Source organism: Pogoniulus pusillus, chromosome 7 (assembly GCF_015220805.1).
Source record: "Pogoniulus pusillus isolate bPogPus1 chromosome 7, bPogPus1.pri, whole genome shotgun sequence".
NCBI lineage: Eukaryota > Metazoa > Chordata > Aves > Piciformes > Lybiidae > Pogoniulus > Pogoniulus pusillus.
In genome coordinates, this window is record NC_087270.1 from 14,127,161 (window position 1) to 14,152,247 (window position 25,087).

Sequence of the window (25,087 nt, forward strand, 5' to 3'; positions counted from 1 at the left end):
TGTATAAAATGTTCAGAAGTAATGATGTAATATATTGTAAACTAAAACAGTAGTGCATGAATTTATTTTTCAATGGTCAAGATATCATTAAAAAAAAAATCTGTCTCAAATAAATTTGGATACAAGTTTTCAATGCATTCAGTCTCTTACATCATATTCCACAAGCTGACCTGAAAAGATTGTGACTTTCTTTCCAATCCCCTTCAGACTAGAATAGGACATCATACATTGTCTCAAAAACAAAACAAACCAAGGATCTTCACTTCTTTAGCAGGACCTAAAATACCACTTCACTAATGAACTCACAGCACTCAAGCATCACTGAGCTGCTGGCGCAGCTGGCAGTGGCAATCCAGGGGCCTCCAGTATTAAGCATGGAGGGAAATACCTGTGCTGCACAACCTGTGCTTTGGTGGGACAGGAATTCCATACCTGGAACTGGACAAACTGCTTCACTCTGCACACACCAGAGAAGAAAAGGTATCATGAGAAATCCACCTACACACACTGTTATACTTCTGACACACTAATTCCATCACCATGTACAATGGATATTTTAATCATGAGTAACTTAAACCAAACACAGATACATTAAACTTGCCTCAAGAAAGCAAAATACTGGAATTATTTAATGTCTATAAGCTTTATTGATACTTGGGGTTTGGGGGGTTTTGCGCCTTTTTTTTTTTTTTTTAAACATTTCACAATGCATTCCACAGACTTCGTTCAATACAGCTTAAACTGCAAGTGTAGAAATTGACTTATCATGTCTTGCATAACAAGGTTTTTAGGTTTCCAAACACCATCTGCAGCATTAGATATTCAGTCCACAGATTATATCAGTTTGAGAGAGACTAGATCAGCTACTGTACGTTTGTGCAAAGTGTGTATGCTGTAATTTCAATACCTGTGGAGGTTCCTTTGTTCATTTCTCTCCTGTTGTTTTAAACAGATGCTAGTGTTTACAGAGACGTTTTAGGTTTTCAAGCTTGCGAGCTATGGAGCTAGTCCAGAAATCAGTCAATTCTCTGAAGTATCAAGCACTGTGGAGCAGCTGAAAGATCTAAGCTTTGTGAAACACACATATATATATATTGGCAATTGATAAAACAGTAAAATCACAATACAGCTACACTCATACCAAAAAGGCAAGATTTCTCAAAACTTGCTAGGATGGTACAATTCTTCTAGAACATCTCATTTTATAAAATCTGCATCAACCTACACAGACCACACACAGTGCACAAACTGCGAAGTGTCGCTCTCCGCTCCGCCTGCACTACACCTCTTCTGGGACGCAGCAGCAACTACCGCTGATAAAGCAAAATGTACAGCTTCCTCAAATCTTTTGTATTAGCCAGTGCTGCACACAGGGTAAAGAAAGATGATTAATTTTTAGATCCATACATAGCAGCTTACGATACTTAAGATGATGAAACACATGGCAGTCAAAACAGTTACTTTCCTCAAAACACTGCGTTGCTAAAAAATAAAGATCTGTGAAATTGCACTGCAATGTCAAGGGGTTTGCTATTCCCTGACCCTCCCCATGTAAATCCAAATGAGTATTTTTTCCCCCTTAAAAGATGAACTTCCTATTGATAAGATGCTTCAGACTTTTTATTCAGTTTTGCGCTTCAACCCAGGGATCTTTGCTTGGATCCTACAAGAGAAACAGGAGAGGAAAAAGAACATTTAAAGTGACAACAACAAAAGGTGTAAATACAGTATTAAAACCAGCAACATGCAGAGATGATTATCACAGCAACACAAAACTATTACACGTGGAAAGCAATGAAATGACTAAATTATTTTTCATTCATCCCTGAATTGCAGCTGCTGAGGGCATCAGGTGTCAGTAATGGCTCCAACACACAGATTTCTATATGAAACTATGTAGGACTAACAGCGTCAGCAAGAGTGGAGCTGGGATCATAACCAGGCCAAAGTGAAACAGAGGACTTCATCCTCTCAGGACACTAGTGCAGGTGAGGCCTTTGTTATTTGCAGGAGCACCACATACACCACAAGCTGTAAAGGAATCCTGATGGAAGTGAAATAAATAACACACACAAACCACAACTCACTTAGCCATCGCATCTTTGACATTCTTGTTCACAAGTCCCAAATAATGGTCAATTTGGGCCTGGAATAGAAAATGGGAGATGTTACAGATCAGCTCTTGGAAATAACTACTTTGCTGCACAGAAAGAATGGCCCTCCCCAAGTTTATTTCCCAGTTTTGATGTAGCCAGAACTCCCACAGCTTCAGCCACAGTAGGTGCTACTGAATGCCTCCAGGAACACACTCAACTGCAGGGAGTAGAGACTAAGTACCCAAATAAACCCAATCCCTGGCTTCTGCATGTTCCAAACCAGTCATCAGCATTTCTCTAGGCCACCCCAACATGTGTGCACACACCCAGGGTCCTCGGTGAGGGGCAGTTCTCTGGGCACCATGGAGATGAAAAGCTGCTTAGGTGGGCTGGGCCTGTTAAACAGCTTATGCCTTCAGAGAGCAGCCTTCATCTTCCCAAGAGGATTGAGCAGCCTGGGTTAAGCCACACGACTGGTTCATCATTTTTCCTTAGGGCTACAGGATTTCCTTTCACTGCAGAGTACCCTGTCCTCTCCTAGCAGCTCACGGAGGAGTCCAGGAGGCCCTGCCATCTGCTCCAGGCCTTTCTTCCTCCCTTCCCCAGCTGGCCTCCATGAGCCGTGTTGTTTTTGAAAGAGGAGAGGGATCTGCTAAGCCAGAGCTGGCTACCCCCTCCTGTGCTGTGACCTGCCAAAGACAGCCCCTGCTCAAGCTTGGCAATAATTTAATCACTTGCATTTTATTTTGGTTCCTCCATACCCTTTCCTTTTGCATCAGCCTCTCTACAGGAGAAGCACCAGACTGACAATCGTGTCTCCTATCTCTTGTCTTTGCCAGGGCTTCAGAACACATCTTCAAAGCCAGCTCCAGAGGAGGGTTCTTCAGAAATTGTTTTAGAAGGACTTAAATCAGCATTAACACTGTGTCCTGATCAAACTGCATCAGCAGAGAAGGCCTCCAAGCTCAATCAGGCTGTTTTCATAACTTTGCTGGGGGAAGTCTTCTGAGACTTCCACCCAAAAGGAGGGGCAAACACACAGTCTGGACTTCACAATGAACTTTGTTTTCCTGGCCCTGGCAACGACTCCAGCTCTAGCTTCTAAAAGATTTACAGGTTTTCAAAGACTGAAACTGATTTAATTTTTATTCACTTGTGGCTTTGCTTCAACAGAGCTATTTTATACAGCATTTAATGAGACATCTTAAACACTCACCTGATGTCTCTCATAAATAACAGGAACACTGAAGAGCGAAATCAAAGCTGCAAAGGCAGACATCAAAAGGTGTAAGTATTGACAAAAGGGATGGCAGTCAGGTAAAACAAAGGCTACTTTGTGCACAACATCTTTTTCAAGAGGTACAAGAAAAGTAACTAAGCCACATAAAAATTCCTTGGCCAGTAATTTAAATCATCTCTATGAAGGAGAAGCTGGGCTGTTCTCCAGGGCTCGTTAACAGTACACTAAGCCTGGTCACACTTCGCTTCCTTCACTGTGGGTTATGCAAATTCTTCCAAAAGGCACTTTCTGCCAACATCAGTGGGTTTCTCACACCTGAAGGCAGCCTGCTCTGGGATACAAGAAATAAACCTGTCTGCAGTGAGGCAGGACCAGAGTCAATTCTGTACCTCCTCCAAAGTCACATTTCAGTGGGGTTAACCTTGACAGGGACAAGCACAACACAACAGGCTTTTGAATGATACAATGTCTGGAAGAAAAATCAACAAACTGAAGGAATGCATCAAGATAAATCAAAATGATCTGTTCTTCTGCAGTGTTATCAATGTCCTAGAAAAAAGGCACACAGTTGTAACATACTGCTACACTCTCAAGAACACAGAATTAGCCTCAAAGCATCAAGCAGCTTTCAGTGCTTTCCCAGGGTTGTTTTGTGCAGCATGCATCAAAGACAATTTAAAACACTTACCCAGGATCAGTAATGTCAGACCATTAAACAAGGCACCAACGTAAGTGAACACCCACATCAACACTGCAAACTGAAAGGAAAAAGACAGTACATTAGCTCAACATAGTAACTAGTTAAGAGAACTTCTCTAAACATCTGAACATAAAACACCCCAAACTCCTCTTCAGCCCTGAAAATCTTTGGAATTATAGATGAGTGACACGATGGCCAAAGGGCTCAGTAACAGAATGTGCAGCCTCTTGCATCTAGGCCATGGGAATAAATTCAGCCCAGGTCAGGAGTGACCAAAAGCTCTCAGTATTTGGTGGCTGCTCAATGCTCTCTGCACTTACACATTCCTCCCAACTCCATGTGTTAAGCGACAACAGGCAAATGCAGTTCCTACCTTACCTTCACAGGGATTGACCAAGACAGGCAAGTGAGAGGTTAAGGACTGGCACAACACAGCACTCAGCAGCAGAGCCAGAAAGCAAGCAGGTCATTGGTGTATGGCAGCCAACACACAACCACATCCACTCTGGGCTGCACCACAGTGACATTGAACTACCATGATCACGTGCTAGCTCCGCAAAAATCTCTGAACTGATGACTAGACTGGGCAGAGGGTTCTGCCACATCACCACAAGAAACCTGCCTGGAAGGTAACCTGGCAAGGCTGACCTAACTGACTTTTGCATATTGAAAAACTTAGGAAAAGAAGTCAACAGTGCCATAAAAAGGTAAGCTGGCTCCAAGACAGAGACTAATTCAGAAGCAAAGACACCACATCTGTTAACAGACACACAAACCCTCACGCTGCCAAAATTTCTGGCTTCATACCCCAGCCCCTAACTCGTACACAGCCCCTGCTCCTCACTCAGTGTCACCCTGCTAATTGCACTTGTCCGGGCTCCACTATGCTTCATTTGTTCTGCACAAAGATCTTCAGAATTTCAAGTCCCTCAGCTCTATGCCAGGTGAAGTGTGTCCCAAGCACACCTCTGACCTACGCTAGGCTGGGAGAGGGTCGAAGGCTGCCAGCTCTATTTCTGTGTAGGATTCCTCCCCAAGGATAAACAGGCTGTTTCTTCTGGTGTTGCATAAGGAACCGAGCAGCAGCCAGGATCTGGATGTCAGACATGGTAGATTTACTAGAGCTTGGTTCTTACTGAGCAATGTGTTATGTTGTGCTAGTTTGAAGCTAGATAGAATGTTTCGGTGAGAAGAATTAGATCACAGGCTGTGAAAGGGAAACAACCGTGATGTCTACTTCACTCATAGGCTTGCTGAGAGGTATAAGAGCAAGAATCCAAACATAGATGAGATATTCAGTCACTGCCTCAGCTTTGAGCTGCATTTTTCTCTAACCTAACCCGATTCATTCATCTGCTTCTTAACCCCCCTGGCCGACCCTCCATTCTTCCTTGGGCACAAGGCAACCTCTGGGGTAATGTAGAGAGGGGTGGGAGAAGGTGGAAGGGTGGTTGGGAGCCCCTCCTGGGGACTCAGGTTTCTGGGAGGGCTGTTGTGTTTCTGTATTACCTTTTACATTTCTGTATATAAACATATATATTGTATATTCTGCTAAGCTGTAAATATAAAGCTTCATTCAATTTCCAGAGCCTGCTGAGTCTAGTCTGGGTGATTCCTGAAGTGTGAGGAGACAAGTAACACCCAAACCATCACATATGTTTTGCACTGTGCAGAGCACACAGAGGAGACTCTCAACCCTGTAATCTATTAAGCCTATCTAGCTATTTGCTGTGCAAAACACCAAGCACTGGCGTGGGGGAAAGCTGCTGTGAGCATCATGGAAAGGAGATCTTACTTCTCTCTATCTAGGCATAATTAACAACCAAAAGGTGAAGCTCTCCAGAAGCTCTTCCAAATAAGCAAGGAAAAAGATAGCTACAAAGCACTGGAAAGAAAAAAATGCAACTCAAAGGACTGTGGGTATGAGCTGAGCAAGGCTCCAGCTTGCAGCCAAGTCATTCAGAAGTTATGTATCCAGACATCCAGTTTTAGCTTATCACAAAATGCAAAATACCCAAACCAAACAAGATCAACATCCAATAATTAGGACATGACAACCAATAGGTGTTTAACTGCATGACCCCTGTAAGGAAATTGAAGTTTACTTCAACACCTTCACTCAAAGCCTCTCAGAATTCAGTTAAGTACAAACAACGCAGTTCTTTATCTGGCAATTCTTTCTAAAAGTAACACAAGCAGCACTTGAGGCATGCAGCTCATGCTCAGATAAGGCTGCAATGCTACCATCAGCTGCACTCCCATTGCTGCATTTTAGCAGTTTGCCAAGAAAAATAATGCAGAAATAAAATAATTTCCTTAAACTGTCTCATGACTTATTAAAACCTTGGCCCAGTTCTCTGTGATGCCAGGCTGAGAGCTGGTTGCCAAGCCTCTTTGCAGAAGGCATTTTAATGGAGCAAATGCTTCTGAGCAAATCTAAGCATGCAAAAGGTCCCACTGCCCAGCCAAGGGAGGGAAGTCAGTAGCTTTTACTGCAGCAAAAAGCCCCCTAGTCTGTGATCATTCAGTAAACTAGACATGCTGGCTTCAAGGACAGGCAGCACAGCATTCTGACAGCTACCTAAGATCCCCCCTGCGCAAGGCACAGTTAAAGCTAAGCACTGCCTTGGGTGGGTGAACCTTCAGTAGTACTTCTGAAGACTATGACCAAGTCAGAAAATGTGAGCTTGCATAACAGATATGAATCGAAGTCCCACAACTACCAGAACTACCCAATGCTATTTAATAAGCATGGAACTTAAGGCCTCAAAAAGATCGAAATCCAGGAATTAACATTTGACAGACAGACTTTCCTGCTCCAAAAGTCTCTCCAGAGCAGCACCAGAGTCCAGTGACAAAGTATGTTGAATGTGCTGCTCTTGATCCACTTTGCTTATTCATACTGGGTGGGAGAGGGAACTGCTGGTCCCAGTGAGATCTCCCCTCTCTGCCTCTCCAGTCAGGGACACCTACTTTGAAAGCTGTGACTACCAAAGCAAATGAGAATTCGGGAAAAATCTCAGGACACCCCTCCCCCTCAACTCCTCCTCTTTTCACACCCTTGTGCTAGTTTGAAGCAAGCTGGAATGTTTTGGTAAAAGAACTAGATAATGGGCAGTGAAAAGGTAAACATGGTTGTCTCTTCTCTCACAGTCACACTGAGAACTTTGGGAAGAAGTAGTAAACATTCTCCATTTTTGTCTTTCATTCTGCCTTTGCCTTCAGACCTAGTCACATCTCATTAACCCTGCTCCCACTAACCTTCCTTCTTAACCTCTTGGCTGAACCTCTATCCTTCCTGGGAACTGGGGTAAGGTTGAGAGGGGCCGGGGAAGGTGTTGGGGTGGTTTGAGAGCCCCTCCTGGGGACTCAGGTTTCTGGGAGGGGAGTCGTGCTTCTGTATTGTTTATCCTTTGTATATTTCTGTATATAACTGTGTATACTGTAAATATCTGCTTGTATATTTGCTGCTGTACAATAAATAGCTTCATTTATATTCCTGGAGTCCCGTCTGAGTTAGCTGGGGCAAATTCAAAAGTGGGGGGGGGGAGGGTTAATGCCCAAACCATCACAACCCTTCTGACAGTTAAAACACCACCTGCAGGACTATGAGTTGATCTCAATTCCGCAGTTATGTACTGGTTCCAAATTTGTATTTGCCTCTTTTTTTTCTTCCTTATAAACGCATCAAACTCAGATAATCTTAAACCTGGGAAAAGGCTCGCCCCAAGCATCTAAGAGCAGGGGAAACAAAGGCAGAAGGCAGCCCAAGATTGACCTACAAGGACACCACTGCTCTTTCCACACACTCAAGACAGAAGGAAAGCACAGGGCCTAATCTCAGCCTAGACATCACAATACATAAAAAAAGCACATCTGAGGGACTGAATCAAGTTATTGCCTGCCTTATTCCAATGACCCAAAGCACACTGCCATTTAATGGCAAATCGAGATGTGTCCATGTATCAGTTTCTTTAACATAGCTCAAACACAAGGAGCCCTGTTTCTCAAAACATCAGCTGAGCACCGACAAGTAAACTCTGCCCCAGCATCCAAATAGTTCCCACTGCACTGTGTATCAGCAGAAAGCACAGCTTCCACTGGGACTCTCTGGCAAGGGCTCTCAAGAGCTGCGAGGAACCTCTCCTTGTATTACATAAATATTTAGAATGTATTTTAAGACTTCCATGACAGAAGCATTAATAAAAACCTTAAAACAAAAAAGAAATTAACGAGACAGATTTTACAGGCAGAACTATTACACACAATAAACTGACCTGCTGACACGCTCTACATTACAGCTCTCTAACTTCAGTTGTACACAAGCTTGCTGTTTCCTATGCTGAAATGTTTCAGCTACACAAGCTGAGATCTTTTCCTTTTTTTCAAATAGGGCAAATATATTACGTAAGACCCAGCATCTTAATGTTCTCCTCAAGCAAAACCTCTTCAAAATCAGTAACCTGTGCTTGTGAACTGTCCTGACATTCACTGGTTTCATAAGGGTTGCTCCCAACTACCATAAATTAGACTAATTAACCTACATAAAACGTTTTAAATGTCATAAGAGTGGAGGGGAAATGAATTAGTTCAGCTGAATAAACATGTCTTTCCTATACAGCACAGTACTTTAGAAGTGATTACAGTGCCTCAGAGGCATTCTGACTGGGATTCTACTTCTAACACAGCTCCTCTGAAAGACCTAATTTTTAAAACAGCATTAACGGAAACAGCAGCTGATTGTTCACTGCTTCCTTCTCCTTTATGGCAAAGGACTGTGATCTTAAATGGTGTGGAAATTCTTCTAACTCTGATGAACAGGCTTATCAAAAAGGGCTTAATTAATAAAGAAATACAAGGGATCTCTTGCCCACGATATTTTCTGTGATGATGTGTAATCCTATCCAAACAACTTACGCTCAAAGTAAATTTACATCATAACTCAATGCCCTTAAAAACATAACAAACAGATGCCAAGTTCGAGTTATCAAAATGCAATTCTACCCACAAAACAGTAATTCTTTTTGGCCAAGGCTGTGGCCTTGAGGATACTGCAGAGATAAATGCTAACTACTCAGTCACTTATGCTTGAAGACATAGCTCATTATAGATTCCAGTAACAGTCAGTGGTGATTTAACTATCAAAATGCAACTGCTGTCTGAAAAACACTGGCAAGGTGCAGACAACGGGGGCCTTATTTAAGCCATTTTGCCATAAAATGATTGCAAACGTTATCAATCAAGTCCAGGAAATAAGAATGTACGGCCACCTCACAAAGCAAAATGAATTACTGCACAACTCTTTCAGAGCAGGAAGATTACACAAAATTACACGTTCACATTCTTTCCAGTCCCTTAACAAGAGCAGTAAGCCCAAGGTAAAAATCCAACAGCCTTATAATCTTTCTGTTTCCAGAGGGAAAGGACTCAGCAGGAGATTTACACAGCATCAGGTGCAACTCCGTGTTTAAGTTGGAGCACAACAAAAAACTGCAGTCTAGGAAGCTCAGGTAAGATCTCAACATCTCTCTACCTTCAATTTCTAGTACACAAATGCTTTCTGTATTTGTCTTGCAAATTTGTACTGCAGTCTATTATACAAAGACTTTTTATGGCTTTTCTGGTTTTCTCCAGATTTCCCTTGAAAGCCCTTCCCCCCAGCCTCACCACTCAAAGGACTTTACAAAGCACTAAGTAAGGGATTTACTGGAGGATAAATGCACCTTTATTTCAAGAAGATTAAGCAAACTGAAAAAGGAATGGACAACAGGTTGCACTCAGTAAAGGAAACAACTGTTTGAAAACCAGGAGAAAGACAATTAGCTTGAAAGAAGAGAATGTAATTCCCACAGAACAAAACTGAAGGTTTACAGCCAATTTTTTTTTTTTTTTAAGATTTTTGTATGGTTGGGGTTTTTTGGTTGATTTTTTTTTTGTTGGTTTGGTTTAATTTTATTATTATCATTCTTCACTGTCAGTTTTGCTCTGCAACCTTCAATAAAAGCTACTAAATACTACTTGGACATACTAAATAGATCTGTTAGGCAGTATTACATGCTTTTAGCAGAGTAACTTACAAACATTATTTCAGTAATTCATATCACTGAAAGCAGCAGCTATTTGTACTCAAATGCAGGACTGAAACAAACGTTCACCCTCCTGGTAAAACAAGGGCATGGCTCAGGCCCCACTCTTCAGCAGAAAGTGGAAGAAAGAACTCCCACTGTTTAAGGCACATAATTGTATGCTAACCACCATGGACAGAAACAAACAGAACAACAAAACCAACCTCTGGCAGTCTAGCCCAAAACACAGGTTTCCAACAGTCACAGATGAATGTTAGTTCAGTATCATACTGTCAAAAGGCAGATAAAGGCATCCACTCTGTTACTGCACACAGCACTTTATGCTGCATGCAGCACTTTTATGTTCCACTTAATGTGGCTGTATTTCTTCAAAACAACAGAAAGGCTTATTACCCTCAAACTAAACACATTATTTACTACTGATCATTCATATTTGTAAGGACTACTGGGCTCTGCAAACCTGGGTCAGCAAGTGATGTATTTACACAAGGCTGCTCAGTCCACAGCTGATGCAAACTTACCTTCAGAGAATCCACTAAGTCATCGACTAGGAAGAGACGCCTCAGTTCTCTGACCGTGCCATTAACGTGACCAAGCACAACATTACTGTATTTCTGAATAAGCTCTTCAGACACAGCTACATTAGACTCCAAGTAAGCCCTGCAAGAAAGAGCTTATGAAACTTTATTGTAACACTGCCACCAAACTGTAGCAACATAGGTTATATAAAACAGTACCAATCAAGGTTCTTTTTATAATATAGAGAAAACTCATCTAGGAAGTGACAGAACTGATCAAAATTGCTCTTGGAAAGTAGAGGGAACCTTAAGCCACCCCCACCCTCTTAGAAGAAAAGAAGGAAACGTTTCTCTCACTGCTATGCTGTGCTAGTGCATTTACTTGAGTCACACAGAGAGTCTCACCTGAGCTAGGCAAAAAGGCTGCACTGGCTAACATGTGTGAACAGACACAGTGAACAAGCAGCCAGAATGTCCAGCACCACTACCCCACGTGATGCTTAGTCTAGAAACTGTCTTCTTACTCCTCAGCATATGCTGTAATCTAGTCAAATGCCAATGTGTATTTAAAAATCAGAGACAAAGGCTGGAGGAGGTATAGGGTGTGTGCCACTCTTGCATTTTGTTACTCTATTAGGTGGCCTTAATATCCTCTCAGACCTTGAGATTCCTTCATTTGTCAAACAGAGGAAGTCGTACAAAAGCAACATCCATGAATCCCTCTGAAAGGCACTCCTGGAGTTGCCATTAAGCTGTAACAGTAAAATGAGCAAGTTTTTCACCCTTTTGCAAAAAAAAATTCTTACAGCAGCAGGAGCTCTTTTAATAGCAAGACAGAAGTTCCAATCTGACAAAGTGCTCCCTGCACTACACTGTGACTTATGTGCAGTGGCAGTTTAGACTCCTTGAATAAAAAACACTATTCTCTCATTTGCACATTGGAAGGAGGAGAAGCAATGCAGCACATCTGTAACAGAGCATTCATTTTACAGTAACTACAATTGTTAAACTTCTGTTTGGTAAGCATTCTGCTTTGGAGTGCCTTTGGTTTTCTTAAAACAGAAACACACAGAGCAGAGGTTCCTATGTATGTCGTTTAAGGCAAAGCTGAACACAGCCTTGGGGCAAATGGTTAACTACAGAGGTTGGCCATTTCAAGGTTACATTCCACTATCCACACTTGGCTTCACAAGCAAGATACTCAGGATCTGAATCAAAAAATAATTTGATCTCATGGATGTGCTTTTCACTGGCAAAACAAATCTAAGTAAAATAACCTTCTTGTAGTTGAAGCTATACAAATAAACAGTAAGCAGTCAGGTATATTGGACAAGATTATATGGAAGTTTGAGTGCACCCTCAGCAAGTCTGCCGATGACACCAAGCCGTGTGGTGCAGCAGACAAGCTGGAGGGAAGGGATGCTATCCAGAGGGACCTGGACAGGCTGGAGAGATGGGCACAAGCCAACCTCGTGAGGTTCAACAAGACCAAGTGCAAGGTCCTGCACCCATTACCAGAGGGATGATATTCCAGAGAAGGGCTACGAGGATGATCAGAGGGCTGGTGCACCTCTCCTGTGAGGATAAACAGAGTTGGGGCTGTTCAGTCTGCAGAAGAGGAGGCTCCGAAGTGACCTTATTGTGGCCTTCCAGTATCTGAAGGGGGCCTACAAAAAAGCTGGGGAGGGACTTTGTAGGAGTGACCAGACTAGGGGGAATGGAGCAAAGTTGGAGGTGGAGAGATTCAAAATGGACATGAGGAGGAAGTTCTTCAGTATGAGAGCCTGGAATGCGTTGCCTAGGGAGGTGGTTGAGGCCCCATCCCTAGACATGTTTAAGGCCAGGATGGATGAGGCTGTGGCCACTGATCTAGGGTAGGGTGTCCCTGTCCAAGTCAGCTGGACTGGAACTAGATGATCCTTGTGGTCCCTTCTGACCCTGACTGATTCTAGGATTCTAAGTTTCTTGCAACTACCAGTATTTTTAGAAACAAGCTGCAGAAAGAGCACAGGTAGAACATGCTTCACTCGTCGTTCATGAGATTGAGCTTATGTGATAAACAGGGAAATGCTGCTTGGATACTGAAGAGCACTACTGGGTACATAGAACAAACAAGATTTCAGCTGAAAATTACTGTAATGTGGTGACTAAGGAGAGCTGAACAGGCTACGATGGTGAAAAAAACAAAACAACCCCCACTCCCCACCCAAACAGCTGCTATACTGAATATTGCTGCCAACTACAGACGTTTGTTAGAGCTAAGCTTGCAAGCATATACTGCCTTTCTTCTTCTTCTTCCCAGAGTTCTGTCCCAGAGCCGCTGTAGACACAGATTGCCTGCTGTCAGGTAACTGAGCCACTAGACAGCTGGGAAGAAATGGTGGTAAGCCAAAGGACATTTTACTTTGCCTTACTCAGAATGAGAACAAAAATAGTTGGAAATACCACTTCTGAGAGTTGTAAATAGGAGGGCAAGCAAGAGTTTCCAAAAGGTATAAGGGAAGTTGAGACCAAACCGCTTCACTGACTAATGAGAAGCAAGTCAGAGCAGCGCTGGACAGGGCCGGTAACAGGAAACACACACTCCAACACAGGACTACATTTTCATTTCTCTTAAGATACAGCAATAATGGGCCCTGCTGTCCTCAACACAGGAAGGGATGAATACAACAGATACCATGTTTTTGCATTGCAGGGAAGCACACACATGGTATGCCCCAAAGACATAGCCCATCAATTAAAGCAAGGAGCTCAGAGGTCCTCTTCGAGAACTTACATTAATCCTATAACTCCTCAAGTTCTAGAATTCAGTCCCAACTTTCTGGATTTCTGACTTGGGCAATGAAGATGGATTCTGCTGGTGATGAATCAGCCTTGCACGTGAAGAATGCAGCAATGCTACACATACTAAGCCAGCAATTTTAAGACTGCTATTAAAATGTAAGTATCCTCCACTATACTTTTTTTTCTCAATATATTGCAGTGAAAGTTCTGCATTTCCTGAATGTTCAATTTTGTACATCACCTATCACTGATTCACATTCTGAAAACCTTACTACTGGGGCCAGATCTCTTAAAAATCTTCATCAATGATCTAAATGACGGATTGAAGGGCACACTGAAGTCTGAAGATGAGAAACTGTGCTGATCTGCTCAAAGGTAGGAAGACTCTGGAAAGGGACCTATACAGGCTAGATCAATGGGCCAGGGCCTTTCACTTTGGTCATAACTACCCCATGAATGCTCCAGGCTTGGAGCAGAGTGCTTGGAAAGCTGCCCAGCATAAAGGAACCTGGGGTGCTCGTTGACAGCCAATTGAACATGAGCCAGCAACGTGCTCAGGTGGCCAAGAGGGCCAGCAGCCTCCTGGTCTGTATCAGGAATAGCATGGCCAGTAGGAGTAGGGAAGTGACTGTACCCCTGCACTCAGCATCAGTGAGGCTGCACCTTGAATTTGGGGTGGAATAGATCTCCAGAAGTCTCTTCCAACTCCTATCATTCTGTGTGAATACTGTGTTCAGTTTTGGGCTCCTCACTACATCGAGCACACTGGGGTGCTACAGCATGTCCAGAGAAGGGCTGTGATGCTGGTGAATGGACTGGAGAATAAGTCTTTTGAGGTGCTGCTGAGGGAACTGGGGTTGTTTAGTCTAGAGAAAGAGAGGCTGAGAGGAGACCTCACTGCTCTACAGCTACCTGAAAGGGGGCTGTAGTAAGGTGGGGGTTGGTCTTTTCTCCCTAGTATCAGGTGATAGAACACTTGATACTGGGGAGGAAATGGCCTCACATTGCACCAGTGGAAGTTTAGATTGGGTATTAGGAAAAATGTCTTTTCTCCAAGAATGGTCAAGCATGGAACACGCGAGGTGGTGGAGTCACCGTTCCTGGAGGTGTTAAAAAAAATGTGCAGACACGGCACTCTGGGACATAGTGGTGTTAGGTCAATGGCTGGACTTAAGGTCTTTCCCAACCTAAACAATTCTGACTCAGAAATGCACATATTACTCCATTAGATTGAAGTATCAACACTTTTTTTTTTAAACATGAGAAACTGTAGCATTCCATGGGAAATCCCCTGTACCAAGTGCCCAGCTCATGTTCTTTACCACTGGGTATATACCTGCTGACAAAAACTGAACCAAGAGTAGTCATGAGCTGGGACCACTTACAACATTATGCAACATTTCACAGCTTATGTCATCTACTGCTTTTAAACAGCCCAAATAATGCACTTTTTCTTAATTAAAATCTCACCTGAAGGGGTGGCCTTCATCAGACTTCTGGATTGCCTGGATAACTCCCTTGTATATCCTAAAGCTGATGGTCACAGAAAGCAGGGCCAAGGCAATGTAAGCTGTCACACTCACGATGCTGAACACTGTTAATGAAAGCAGCAGGAACAAGCTGGCACCAAACACCACTCCTGTCTTCTTAATGTCTCGCCAGTAAAGGAGGTCAACAACTAAAATTTTAAAAAAAGGCAAGAAATTAGAGCAAGGTACATTTTGCATCCATACAAACCCAGTAAAACATGATTCAAGTCATCAAGAATGGAACTTGCAGTCTCACTGTCAAACCACAGCTGAAATGACAACTGAAAATTGGTTATTTTAGCACCTAGTGTGATTTCACTTCAGAGTATTAGGATTACCTCAAATGTAACTGCTACAATTTAAGAACAATTTAAGCAAGGTCAGAATTAATCTCTTCAGCTCCTGTGCTGTGCTCTGTACCAGAACCACAGTAGTTTCTGCTTCATTTGATTTTTTTTCCATGCGTTTTGTGGAGGTCACTCACTGTAGAGACTGATTTCAACTTCCTGTTAGGACAGATCTCTACATCAGTATATCTTTGCAAGTCTGGCAGAAGCAAAGGCACTGCTCAAGACTCGGTTTGTTTCGTTTCCTTTTGTCTGAAGTCACTTTCATGGGAGTTTCTGATGCTACATATGGGTGACAGAATGAGCCATCAAGAGGAAATAACCTCACCGAAACTTCAGCCTAGGCTAAATCTGCTGAGCTTCAATACAAAATTTGTAAAGCATTTGTAAAGCAAGTTTATTTCTCCCTAAAGTAACCCTCATGACAGAATGGCATTTTTAGCATCACTGTAAGAGTGAACTCTGCCCCTCCACAAGTCATAGGTAACAGCTTAATACACTCACTGCAGATCTGTTTATTTTGAGGTGCTGCTGCATTTGGTTCATCACCTTGCTGAACTAATGACACCTGGCCAACATCATTCTCCACTGCTGAGTACACAACTGGGCAGAAGCATCTACTGTGGCTTTATACTTCATACTGAGACACATAATGTAACTTGCTCTTCATGATTTCTACTTCCATGGCTGAATAGTCCGTCACCAAGACCAAATTCCTCTTCTGCACCAAAAGTGCCTCTTAATAGCAGTAACTGATTAGATATAGAACTCAAGATAAATGAGAGAGAAATTACTACTATTACACCACCTGTTTAGTCACCCTATCTCTTTCTAAACATCACCAAAAATAGTAAAACAATGTAAAATAATGCATCACAATTCAGAACAGGTTCTTACTTGGAATGACTGTAAAAGAAAACAATAAAAGTAAAAAAAGCAGACTACTATTACAGGCTGGCAATGCACCCACATCAAATATTTACAATCAAGGAATGGCCAAGTAGCCTCCACAGGGCAAAGTCTGCATAAGCCCTATCTAGGTACAAAAGGAAACCATCAATGGGGCTGTGGTGCTATTTCACAGTGTTTCAGAAGCTCAAGTCCTCTCCTAATTATTTCCATAGAGAAATAGTACTGAGTATCAGACACATTAAAGATGAGAGCCCTGGTCACAAATTTAAAGCCATCATTGTCATAATGCAAAATATTTTATCCAAATATTTAATTTGCATTTTCAATAGAAATGGCCTGGATTTCTACAGGTAGAGCCAGGCTACAGTTGCATGAACACCTTCAATTTGTCACAAACAAACCTGCTGTGTTAAAAAACAGCCTCACCCTTGCACCAACACTCAATTTCAATCCTTTCCTCTGTGCAGCTCCACGGAACCGGCCTGGGTTTCTGGATGTCCCTGACAACTACTGCACCAAAATAATAAAGTAAAACCTAAGCGGCCAGCCAGATCAGATTCTGGTGGTGGTTCACCATGTGACTCCACGAACATATGGGGGCAGAGATAGAGCAGCCAACTGAAGGAGGTGACACTCCTGCTCTCAGAACTGCACCCATCTAAAGTCCTCATCGAATTGCAGCCCAACCTACCCATGAACCCTGCTGAGCCTCTTCTTGTTACAAAGCTGCACTTTATTTCCCCTGTCAAATGAAGGTCTAAGCAAGACTTTTCTTTAGTATTTGTAAAAAAAAGAAATCAAACAAAATTTAAGTCCTTGCAGAATTCCTTTTGCATGGGCTATAATCCTTAAATTCAACAACATTTTCTGTGGCTTTGTTTCTAATCACATAAGTGTTTATTAGCATCTCTGTACACTTTGGCAAGCAAAAAGAGCTTTACCAATGGAAATGTGAGCTTGATCTAAAAATTGTTGTGAACTGTAAACCTAAATTGATCTGCAATTATCCATAAACTCTGGGTGAGATTTTCAAAGCCACTCTGGGGGGAGGGGGAGAAGAGGCAGGGGATAGTTGGTGGATTTTGTGCTTCTAAATCATGCAAGAAACCTTTGGAAAAAAATAACTTCTTTTGGCGCATTTGCTTCAATTACTGAAGCTACCTTTAAATGCTGCCATTTGAGCATCCATACATTCAAGTTTGAGTGCTGCTCTCGTATCGTGTGACACAAACTATGAGCCCTGCTCCTCTCCACTTGCAGACAGCATTAATTCTGTGCACGAGATCACTTTTTACAAGCAGCGACACATTATACTTGAACCCTGTCATAAGGAATATAAAGACAGTAATTCATTTGTACAACAGTTTCCAAAACACGAGAAACAAAAGGTAAATTTGCTGGAATTGAAGCACACCAAAACTAGCAAATGGCTTCTAGCACGCAACCTTCAAGTCTTTTGTTCTCAGTGATCAAAAAGAAATATCCTCAAGCTAGGAGTTAGCTCCCAAATCAGACTTAAAATGCACACAAAGCTTTTTTCCTCACTGTCTCCAAATGAGCCTCAGCTTAATGACACATATCTGATTTCATTCCTCAAAGGAAAATTCAGCTTTTTAAGTAATTGGTAGTTTTCAGTTCAAGAGAGTCAGTCAGGAAATTGATTTATATTCTCCAATTGATCAGAAACAGGTTATTTATATTTAAAAAGCCAAATAAAATATTAAAGGCATTGGCAGATGCAGCTTTCTGGATTTAACTTATACACAGGCACATTTAAACTAAACAGGAATAAAGGCCCCGACCTACCCTCAGGAACAGCCATGCCGAGCACTACCTTGCCTTATGGAAACTGTTCTAAGCTTTATTTTATAGAATACTAACTGTAACATCGTACATTTAACGCAAGTGTTCCAAGCTGAATCTAAAGCAAGAACAGCTGTCTACATTTGGTAAGCACAAACTGTCACTTGGCACATCTAAAAATAGTACTGCTAGCATCCGTGCCTTACATGCAGAACTCATCCAATTACATTTTGCTCTTAAAGCAAGAACTGCAAGAGCTTTACCACTTGTATTTTTCAAGTATTTTCTTTCTTTTACGAACCTTTAGCGTAAAACTGAGAAATTCATATTGCTGACAAGAACGAGTGGTTTAGTATACTCAACCTGGTATTTTTCTTCTACAAACGGCTGAACCAAGCAACCCTCTGTTTCTAAAGGCAGAGAAAACGAAAAGCCTCGAGCTCTACAAGCGATTTTAGCTCAAGCCTATCAAAGAAAAGCAGGAAAAGGGACTAACCCATTTTGGCATCCATCTTGAGCGTGCCTGCCCGCACCAGCGCTCGCCCAGCTGAGTGCCCGCAGCCGTTCACTTCCTGCCGGGGCGCTCGGAGGTCGCGGCAGACAGACGCAACTGCCGCCTCGCCACCGGCCGCCCGGCCCCGAGAGCCCGCGGGCCCCGCCAATGGCCGCCCCGGCCCTAAGTCCTTGGAACGCAGCTGCACAATGAACAACCGCGCTCTATGCAGCGCGCAGGAACAGAACAAAACACGGGTTTCAGCGCCAAAAGAAAGGCTGCTTGTGTAAAAAGAGAAGGAAGGGTAAAAAAAAAAACGCAAACAGTGTACGATTTACTAACGCTGTATGAACAACAGCCGTCACACTTAGAACCTCTCTGTAATCTGAGAGGTAAGCAGAAAAGCTTTTATATGCTGCTAATAATGGTAAAAATAGTGTCAAAGCACAAGTAAGAACTTTGCTGGATAAATTTCAGCACAGCCAGCACTGTACCAACACAAGTGTAACAGACGTGGTGACAAAAGGCAGCTTTCCGAGGTATCTGAAGTGCACAGTGACAGCTGTCTCCATAGCACCACACAGGCTGCTACAAAGAAAATCAACTCCCAACCGGCAAAAAACAGTGCACGACCACAAACAGCAAAACGGCTGTTGTAAATTCTGCTCAGAGAGTCATTTCCCAGTTGTTAAATACCCTCCATATTTACAACACTGATCTCGGGGTTTCTACTGACCTTCACACACAGTATCTACACCTGACCCTGCGGTTTCACTTTGAGAGCCTGGTCACGTCTGTGGTGGGACAGCCCCAGTTCGAGATCGACCAACCCCAGGCAGAAGCCACCACCCCATCAAGTGGCCAAAACCCAGCAGGCACAAACACCACCGGTAGACCAGCGTTTAACAACACGGCCATTTAAAAACGTGGCCGACATCCCAACCGGGAGCAGTTACACGAAATTCGAGCCTCCTGTTAGTCAGTTTGGTCTCTGACTGCCTCGTTGCAATTCAGGAACAACAAAATCCCAGGCCGGTGAAACTGGGCCGTTATAACATGACTGCATGTGGATCTAACTTCAGCCAACAGACCCTTCTGGGTACAGACAGGAGGAGCGGCATGTCCAGCGAGACTCACAGGCTTGTATAACTGTATCCCAAAGGTCAGAAAACAAATTTGCATCATACACACTTCTGACTTGGCACATCTGCCCACAGTCCTTAGTCATAAAACACAATAAAGATTTCACAAGGACATGCTAGAATAAAAACCAAGTCCTGTGCTATCAGATTCTCCTCCTCAAAAAGACAAATATTACCTAACAATTATTAATGAGCCAAAGCAGAAATTTGTTTTAATTTCTAATCATATACCTGTACACATATGCACTGCAAAAAACCATTCTGAAGCCCAAATAACTCATGATAAAAAACTTTAAAAATCCAAGGGCTGCAACCTTTTAACTCATCTGAACCAGAATTTGGGGAACGTTTCAGCACATTAATGATAATTAAAAAACAACAAACAAACAAACAAAAATCAATCCTGGGATAGCCTAGGAGTGTAGCTGTGGTGTTCAACCTACCATCAGCATTGTTCAGGCATTACAACCTGACAATTTACTGACATAATTTAAGCAAATGCTGCTTTTTAGTACCAATTACTCCATAGGGGCCTTGTCATGGAGAGCAGCAGAAGCCCTCGGCAGGCCTCCCTGTTGTGAAGGTTATAGTGTCTCACATTAATGGCAGGAGCATCACAAAACCAAAACAGTCCTTCAGTCCCATGAGAAAGTCTCTCCCCAGTCGAGATAAAAGGTAACCAATGGCCACTGTTTGGGTTAGGGGCACGGCAGTTCTCATGCCCGCTCCACACCTGGTGTGGGCCGAGCTTGGGGTGGTCTGGGAAGTTGTTTTGGTAAAAGTTCTCCAATTGTGTGGATTGATTATAACTTTGTGCCAATCTGTAAGAATAACGTAGAATAGCCTGGACTGGTGGGTTACACCTCTTTTGAGCATTATAAAAATGGTGTGCCTGCCTGGATCGGGAGCTTGCTGGTACCTACCTGCTCCTGTACCTGCCTGCTCGCTGCCTGCCCGTCTGCCTCGCTCCTGCCCCGGTGACCTCTCGCTCCTGATCGGCCCTGCCCAATGCAGGGGCCCGCGGAGGCCTGAAGCCCGCTTAGGCCCGATCCTGACGAACAAAGGGACACCGCCCAAAACCTCGAACCTAGCTGCATTGAACTGCGGAACAGTGAGTAAATCAAAGAAAAGACTCTTCTACCTAAAGACTGAGTGACTTTAAAGGCTCAAAAGAACTCTAAGGAAATCACAGACTCTCCTTTATCTGCTATTTGCTGGAGTGTTATTCTACAACCTCAGATCAGAAGAACTCAGGTGGGGAATTTAGTTCGGGAGGGGATCTCCGTGTCTGAGCAATAAATCACTTAACTACACGAGTGAGCCATCGCGTATTTTCCCCTAATCCCCCAGACTACCTTCCGTGACAGGCCTGTCTTTTGAAAAGCACTCAAAATAAAGGTCACTCCAACCTTAGGGTAAACTTACTTCATCTTGCCCATCTAGATGATCAATACCACAAGTATTGATACCAGAGGCTGCACCACGTTCGCTATGCTGGTTCCTCAACTACCACAGCAGCTGCAGCACAAGAAACACATCTACCAAGGCTAACTTCAGGATTATATTACTTAGAAAGCACTGCTTTAGCTGTGCTTATTATAAACTATACTTTGGGCTCTTCTCTGGTTTTATGTTCGACCATTACCTTTTTAAGATTTTTTTAGTGTGGAAAGAAGCATGTTGCAATATTTGCTTCTGTGTTTATTCTGGGGCAAGATGAACAGTATGACCAGTCCCTGAACTTTACCTATCATTTTCCATGCTACCAGAGCCTGATCTAATGAAGGAGAACAGATGAAACAAGACGTCTTCATCTCATTATAAACAAATGCTACCAGAAATCACACTAAGCCAAGCTTCAAGAACAGGCGCAAAAGGATAGGAACCAGATTCTTCTGCTTCTTCAGAAAACCACCTTCTTGCTTCTGCTTCCAATATTTTTAGACCTCATCTCTAGAAGTTATAATTATATCTCAAGGCAGTAGGGACTTCTGTGGAGGGAGAAACAGGCACTAAACCAGTTTCTTCCACCTGAGGGGATGCCACTGTGTAAAAACAAAGCAAAAAATTTTCAAAAGATTGCTTGAAGCAGTTATACTATCAAAAATACACATTTATACCTGTCCAGTAGCATAGGCTAGGATCACAATGGATTCAGGTTTGCTTTGTTCATATGGTGCCAGTTCCATTACACACTAGTCACATCCACATTTTGTGAAGAAGCCAAGTGCACAGACCAAAGGCCTCAAATTCTAGGCTTAAAAATGTCTGATTTGAGGTGTGGTGAGGGGCAATCACCACCAACTCTGCTTGTCAGATAGTAAAAGAAAACCTGAAAATTTGGCCCGAGTATCCAAAAGTTTCAATAAAAAGCTTCTAATCTCATCCTCTCCTCTCCCATTCCCCCACTTCCCAAAACCCCAGCAATTTTAAGCCTGACATTGGGACAATCAAGAATTATCTTACTAATGAACACTGCAACATATTCTTCTTAATACTTTATAGACATTTAATGCAAGATTAGAACTTTTCTGAAACTTGTCTTGCAGGGACAAAGCTTTTTTGGCTACGTATTTAGATTCTGATAGAGCATTCTATGGATTCTAGACAGCTGGCAATTTCATCCAAGTGGAAAAAAAAAACCAGATTTTGAACAATTGATTAGAGAGAAACTACGACTACCAGCATGACAGGGCCCTTTAAGAAGGTATTTAAGTATCCACAAAAGATTAAACATTTTTTAAGGCTTGTCTTGTTGATAAAGTTTGATGATTACACATTCAAATAAGGCTTAAACTCTTACACACTGAGCACTAATATAATGATCCACAGAGATTTACACTGGCGATCTCCCATTGGTGGTAACAGGAACAAAGGTCAGAATCACAATAATTTAAGGTTAACTATTTCTTTACCTAAACCAATTTGATACAAAGGCTGCAAATTCTGAAAAATCAGTTTTACACAGAATCCAACAGAATTGTGAAAAACCCCAACACAAACATGACAAAAGGCAGGTTCCAAACGTGCTATGCAAACAGGAAAAAACCAAACTACCACCCTGCTGTCGTCTGCACGCCATTTCTCCTCAAAAATATTCAACCACCTGCACAGCAGACACTACATCCTTTTTAGTAGTACCGAAATATTAAAAAGATAGGAATTTCAATTCAAAGGAACATCAACTAAATTCAGACTATGCTGGTATTTGTGCAGTGCATATTAAAACAAGCAAAACAAAACACGTTCTGTAGGACTGCAAAAGATCTGCAGTGTCACACAAGCTATTTCACCTACATAAATAATTTATTCTTCTGCATTGCTCTCATTTACCAGTTTAACCTACAGCTTTTACAATTTTGCACACAGTATAAATAGATCTTACACCTTCGGAAACATTGCACTTACCAAATACATGCTACAGACACCATTTGCTAAAAACAAACCACAGTCTCTTCAGCTTTAAATGTAAAAAAGGAGAAAACCGTGAAAGAACAAATTTACCCTTATCCTTCCAACTGCTTGGCTGACTGTCCATCTCTCCACAAGCGATCTACTCTCCAAGCTGTGATTATCAATTATGCATATCCAGAGGAGAGCTGCAAGAGAAGAAATCTACAGCCCAGCGTAGGAAACATGGGCTTCCCCAGCAGCGTCTGCAGTCTGCTGCTGCACTGGTGCTGCAGGCCGGTCAGCTGACGGCGTGGGGTGTGGAGCACAACTGACGCAGTGCAAGCTGTAACCAGGCTGCAAAAGCTCCGCCGCCAGAGACTAAAATGCAATCCGCGGCTGCTGCAGCCATTTGCCTCTCACTGCTTGCCAACAGGACTGAAAAGATGCAGGGCAGAGAAAGAAAGCGTTGGCACAAAGAGAGCTGGCTTCTCCTTGCAGAGCAGTGCCAGCGCACTGGAAACACCACCAGCAGAGTGGGAAATGTCAGTGGACTGGAAACGCCACCGACACACTAGGAAATGCCAGTGCAGTGAGGCTCAGCAACAGCAAAACCACTGTAAGCAGCTTTTCCCAGTGAACAGGAGCTAAAACTAGTCACAAGTGTTGAACAGATAGCTTTTCTAACAGTGGCAAACTTCCTAGATCTACATCTGCCCCTCATTTTATGCCTGACTTCCTAAAAAATTAACAGAGACAGCTGTGTAACACCTCTCTCCCTTTAAAAAGTACCTTGAAGGAAAACAGTATAGGACCCTTACTATGTCTAACAAAAGCAAGAGGGCTCATGAAAAACACTCCAAAAAATCTTTCTGCTGTTATCTTTAGCCCATATGAACTGCTCAGTCATCTTTAACCACCTTAATGGCAGTTTGATAAAAACTTACCTAGCTCTCTGCCCAATTTCTATAACCAAATACCTTCTCTGCTTTATTTCACATCAGCATCCTATGTTGTCTGCTGCAGACCTGACAATACTCTTCACTAAGGACCCGAAAGCTTCTTGTTGTATACTATGAACATATAGAAGTGCTGCACAAAAGACAAGCATTAACTATAAACTCAAAATGCAAATGAAAGAGCTGTAAGATAAATGTTGTCATTCCATTTTCCACCCCTGCTGGAAAAAAAAACAAACAACCCAACAAAAACCCAGCAATTTCTAATTTGGAGTAATCTTCTTAAGATCTGGGATTGGCAATGAGATGCTACGGACTACACAGCTCTGCTCCAACACCTCTCAAAAATTCAGTATGTTATTTTCTGAAGAACTAGAAAAGAGCACTCATTTCCACAAAAATATTACAGACTGGCTGGGATAGATTCTGAATCAGTCCTGAAACTGGTTTTACTTTTCATTAGAACAATCTTACATGCAGGAAGACAACGGCAGTCACCTGAAAGCCCTGCTCATTGCTTTAATTGCTACTGAAGGCCTCCCTCGACAGAAAGGCCAGCTACCTTTATTTTTAAGTTAACAATATGCATTTAATTTACAGTTTCAACAGGCAAATCAAAAACACACATACTACAGAAGGCATGTGGGAAGTGGAAGTATACATTCCAACAGAATAGCATGAGAAAACCTGAGAAGTTCCACTACACAAATACAAAACTTGTCTGTCTTTAGGTTGAAATTCTCAAGATCAGCTGCAAACCACCAAAATCTGTGGTTCTCCCATCACATTTGATTAACTGGAAACTTGACACTTCCAGAATTATTCTCCCTAACATCAAAGTTCTAAAAGGCACACAACTAAAGCCTCTTCACTTTTGCATATTCTTTATAGGACATACTTAAAACAGTACATTGTCCTGAACAGGTGTTTTCTTGCAGCTACAGCAAATCAGCAGCAGCCACAGAGTGGACTAACAGAGCCTACATAACCAGTCCCTATCCTCCCATTTCAAATGGGTCACTAACTCCAATTTCCTCCACAGGAGCTTCTCCCTGCCCTATGCATCCTATTCTTTACTCCTTGCACAC

The 25,087-nt window shown here is 42.6% G+C and overlaps 1 protein-coding gene across 5 annotated transcripts in view; it reads right to left on the reverse strand.

The window, feature by feature from the left end:
• Positions 1 to 624: 624 nt before the first annotated feature.
• The window catches only part of RTN4 (reticulon 4), a 50,522-nt gene continuing 26,059 nt past the window's right edge, over positions 625 to 25,087 (reverse strand). For 3 of the 5 annotated variants that reach the window (XM_064146021.1, XM_064146020.1, XM_064146019.1), the window contains 6 exons: positions 14,895 to 15,102; positions 10,644 to 10,782; positions 4,025 to 4,094; positions 3,313 to 3,359; positions 2,088 to 2,146; positions 625 to 1,663 (listed from right to left, as the gene is read on the reverse strand). In XM_064146021.1, the coding sequence (XP_064002091.1) occupies positions 1,621 to 1,663; positions 2,088 to 2,146; positions 3,313 to 3,359; positions 4,025 to 4,094; positions 10,644 to 10,782; positions 14,895 to 15,102 (566 nt within the window). In that variant the 3' untranslated portion in view covers positions 625 to 1,620. Of the gene's footprint in view, positions 1,664 to 2,087; positions 2,147 to 3,312; positions 3,360 to 4,024; positions 4,095 to 10,643; positions 10,783 to 14,894; positions 15,103 to 18,511; positions 18,807 to 23,154; positions 23,342 to 25,087 lie in introns of those variants that run through there. The other 2 variants (XM_064146022.1, XM_064146023.1) reach the window with 2 other exon arrangements.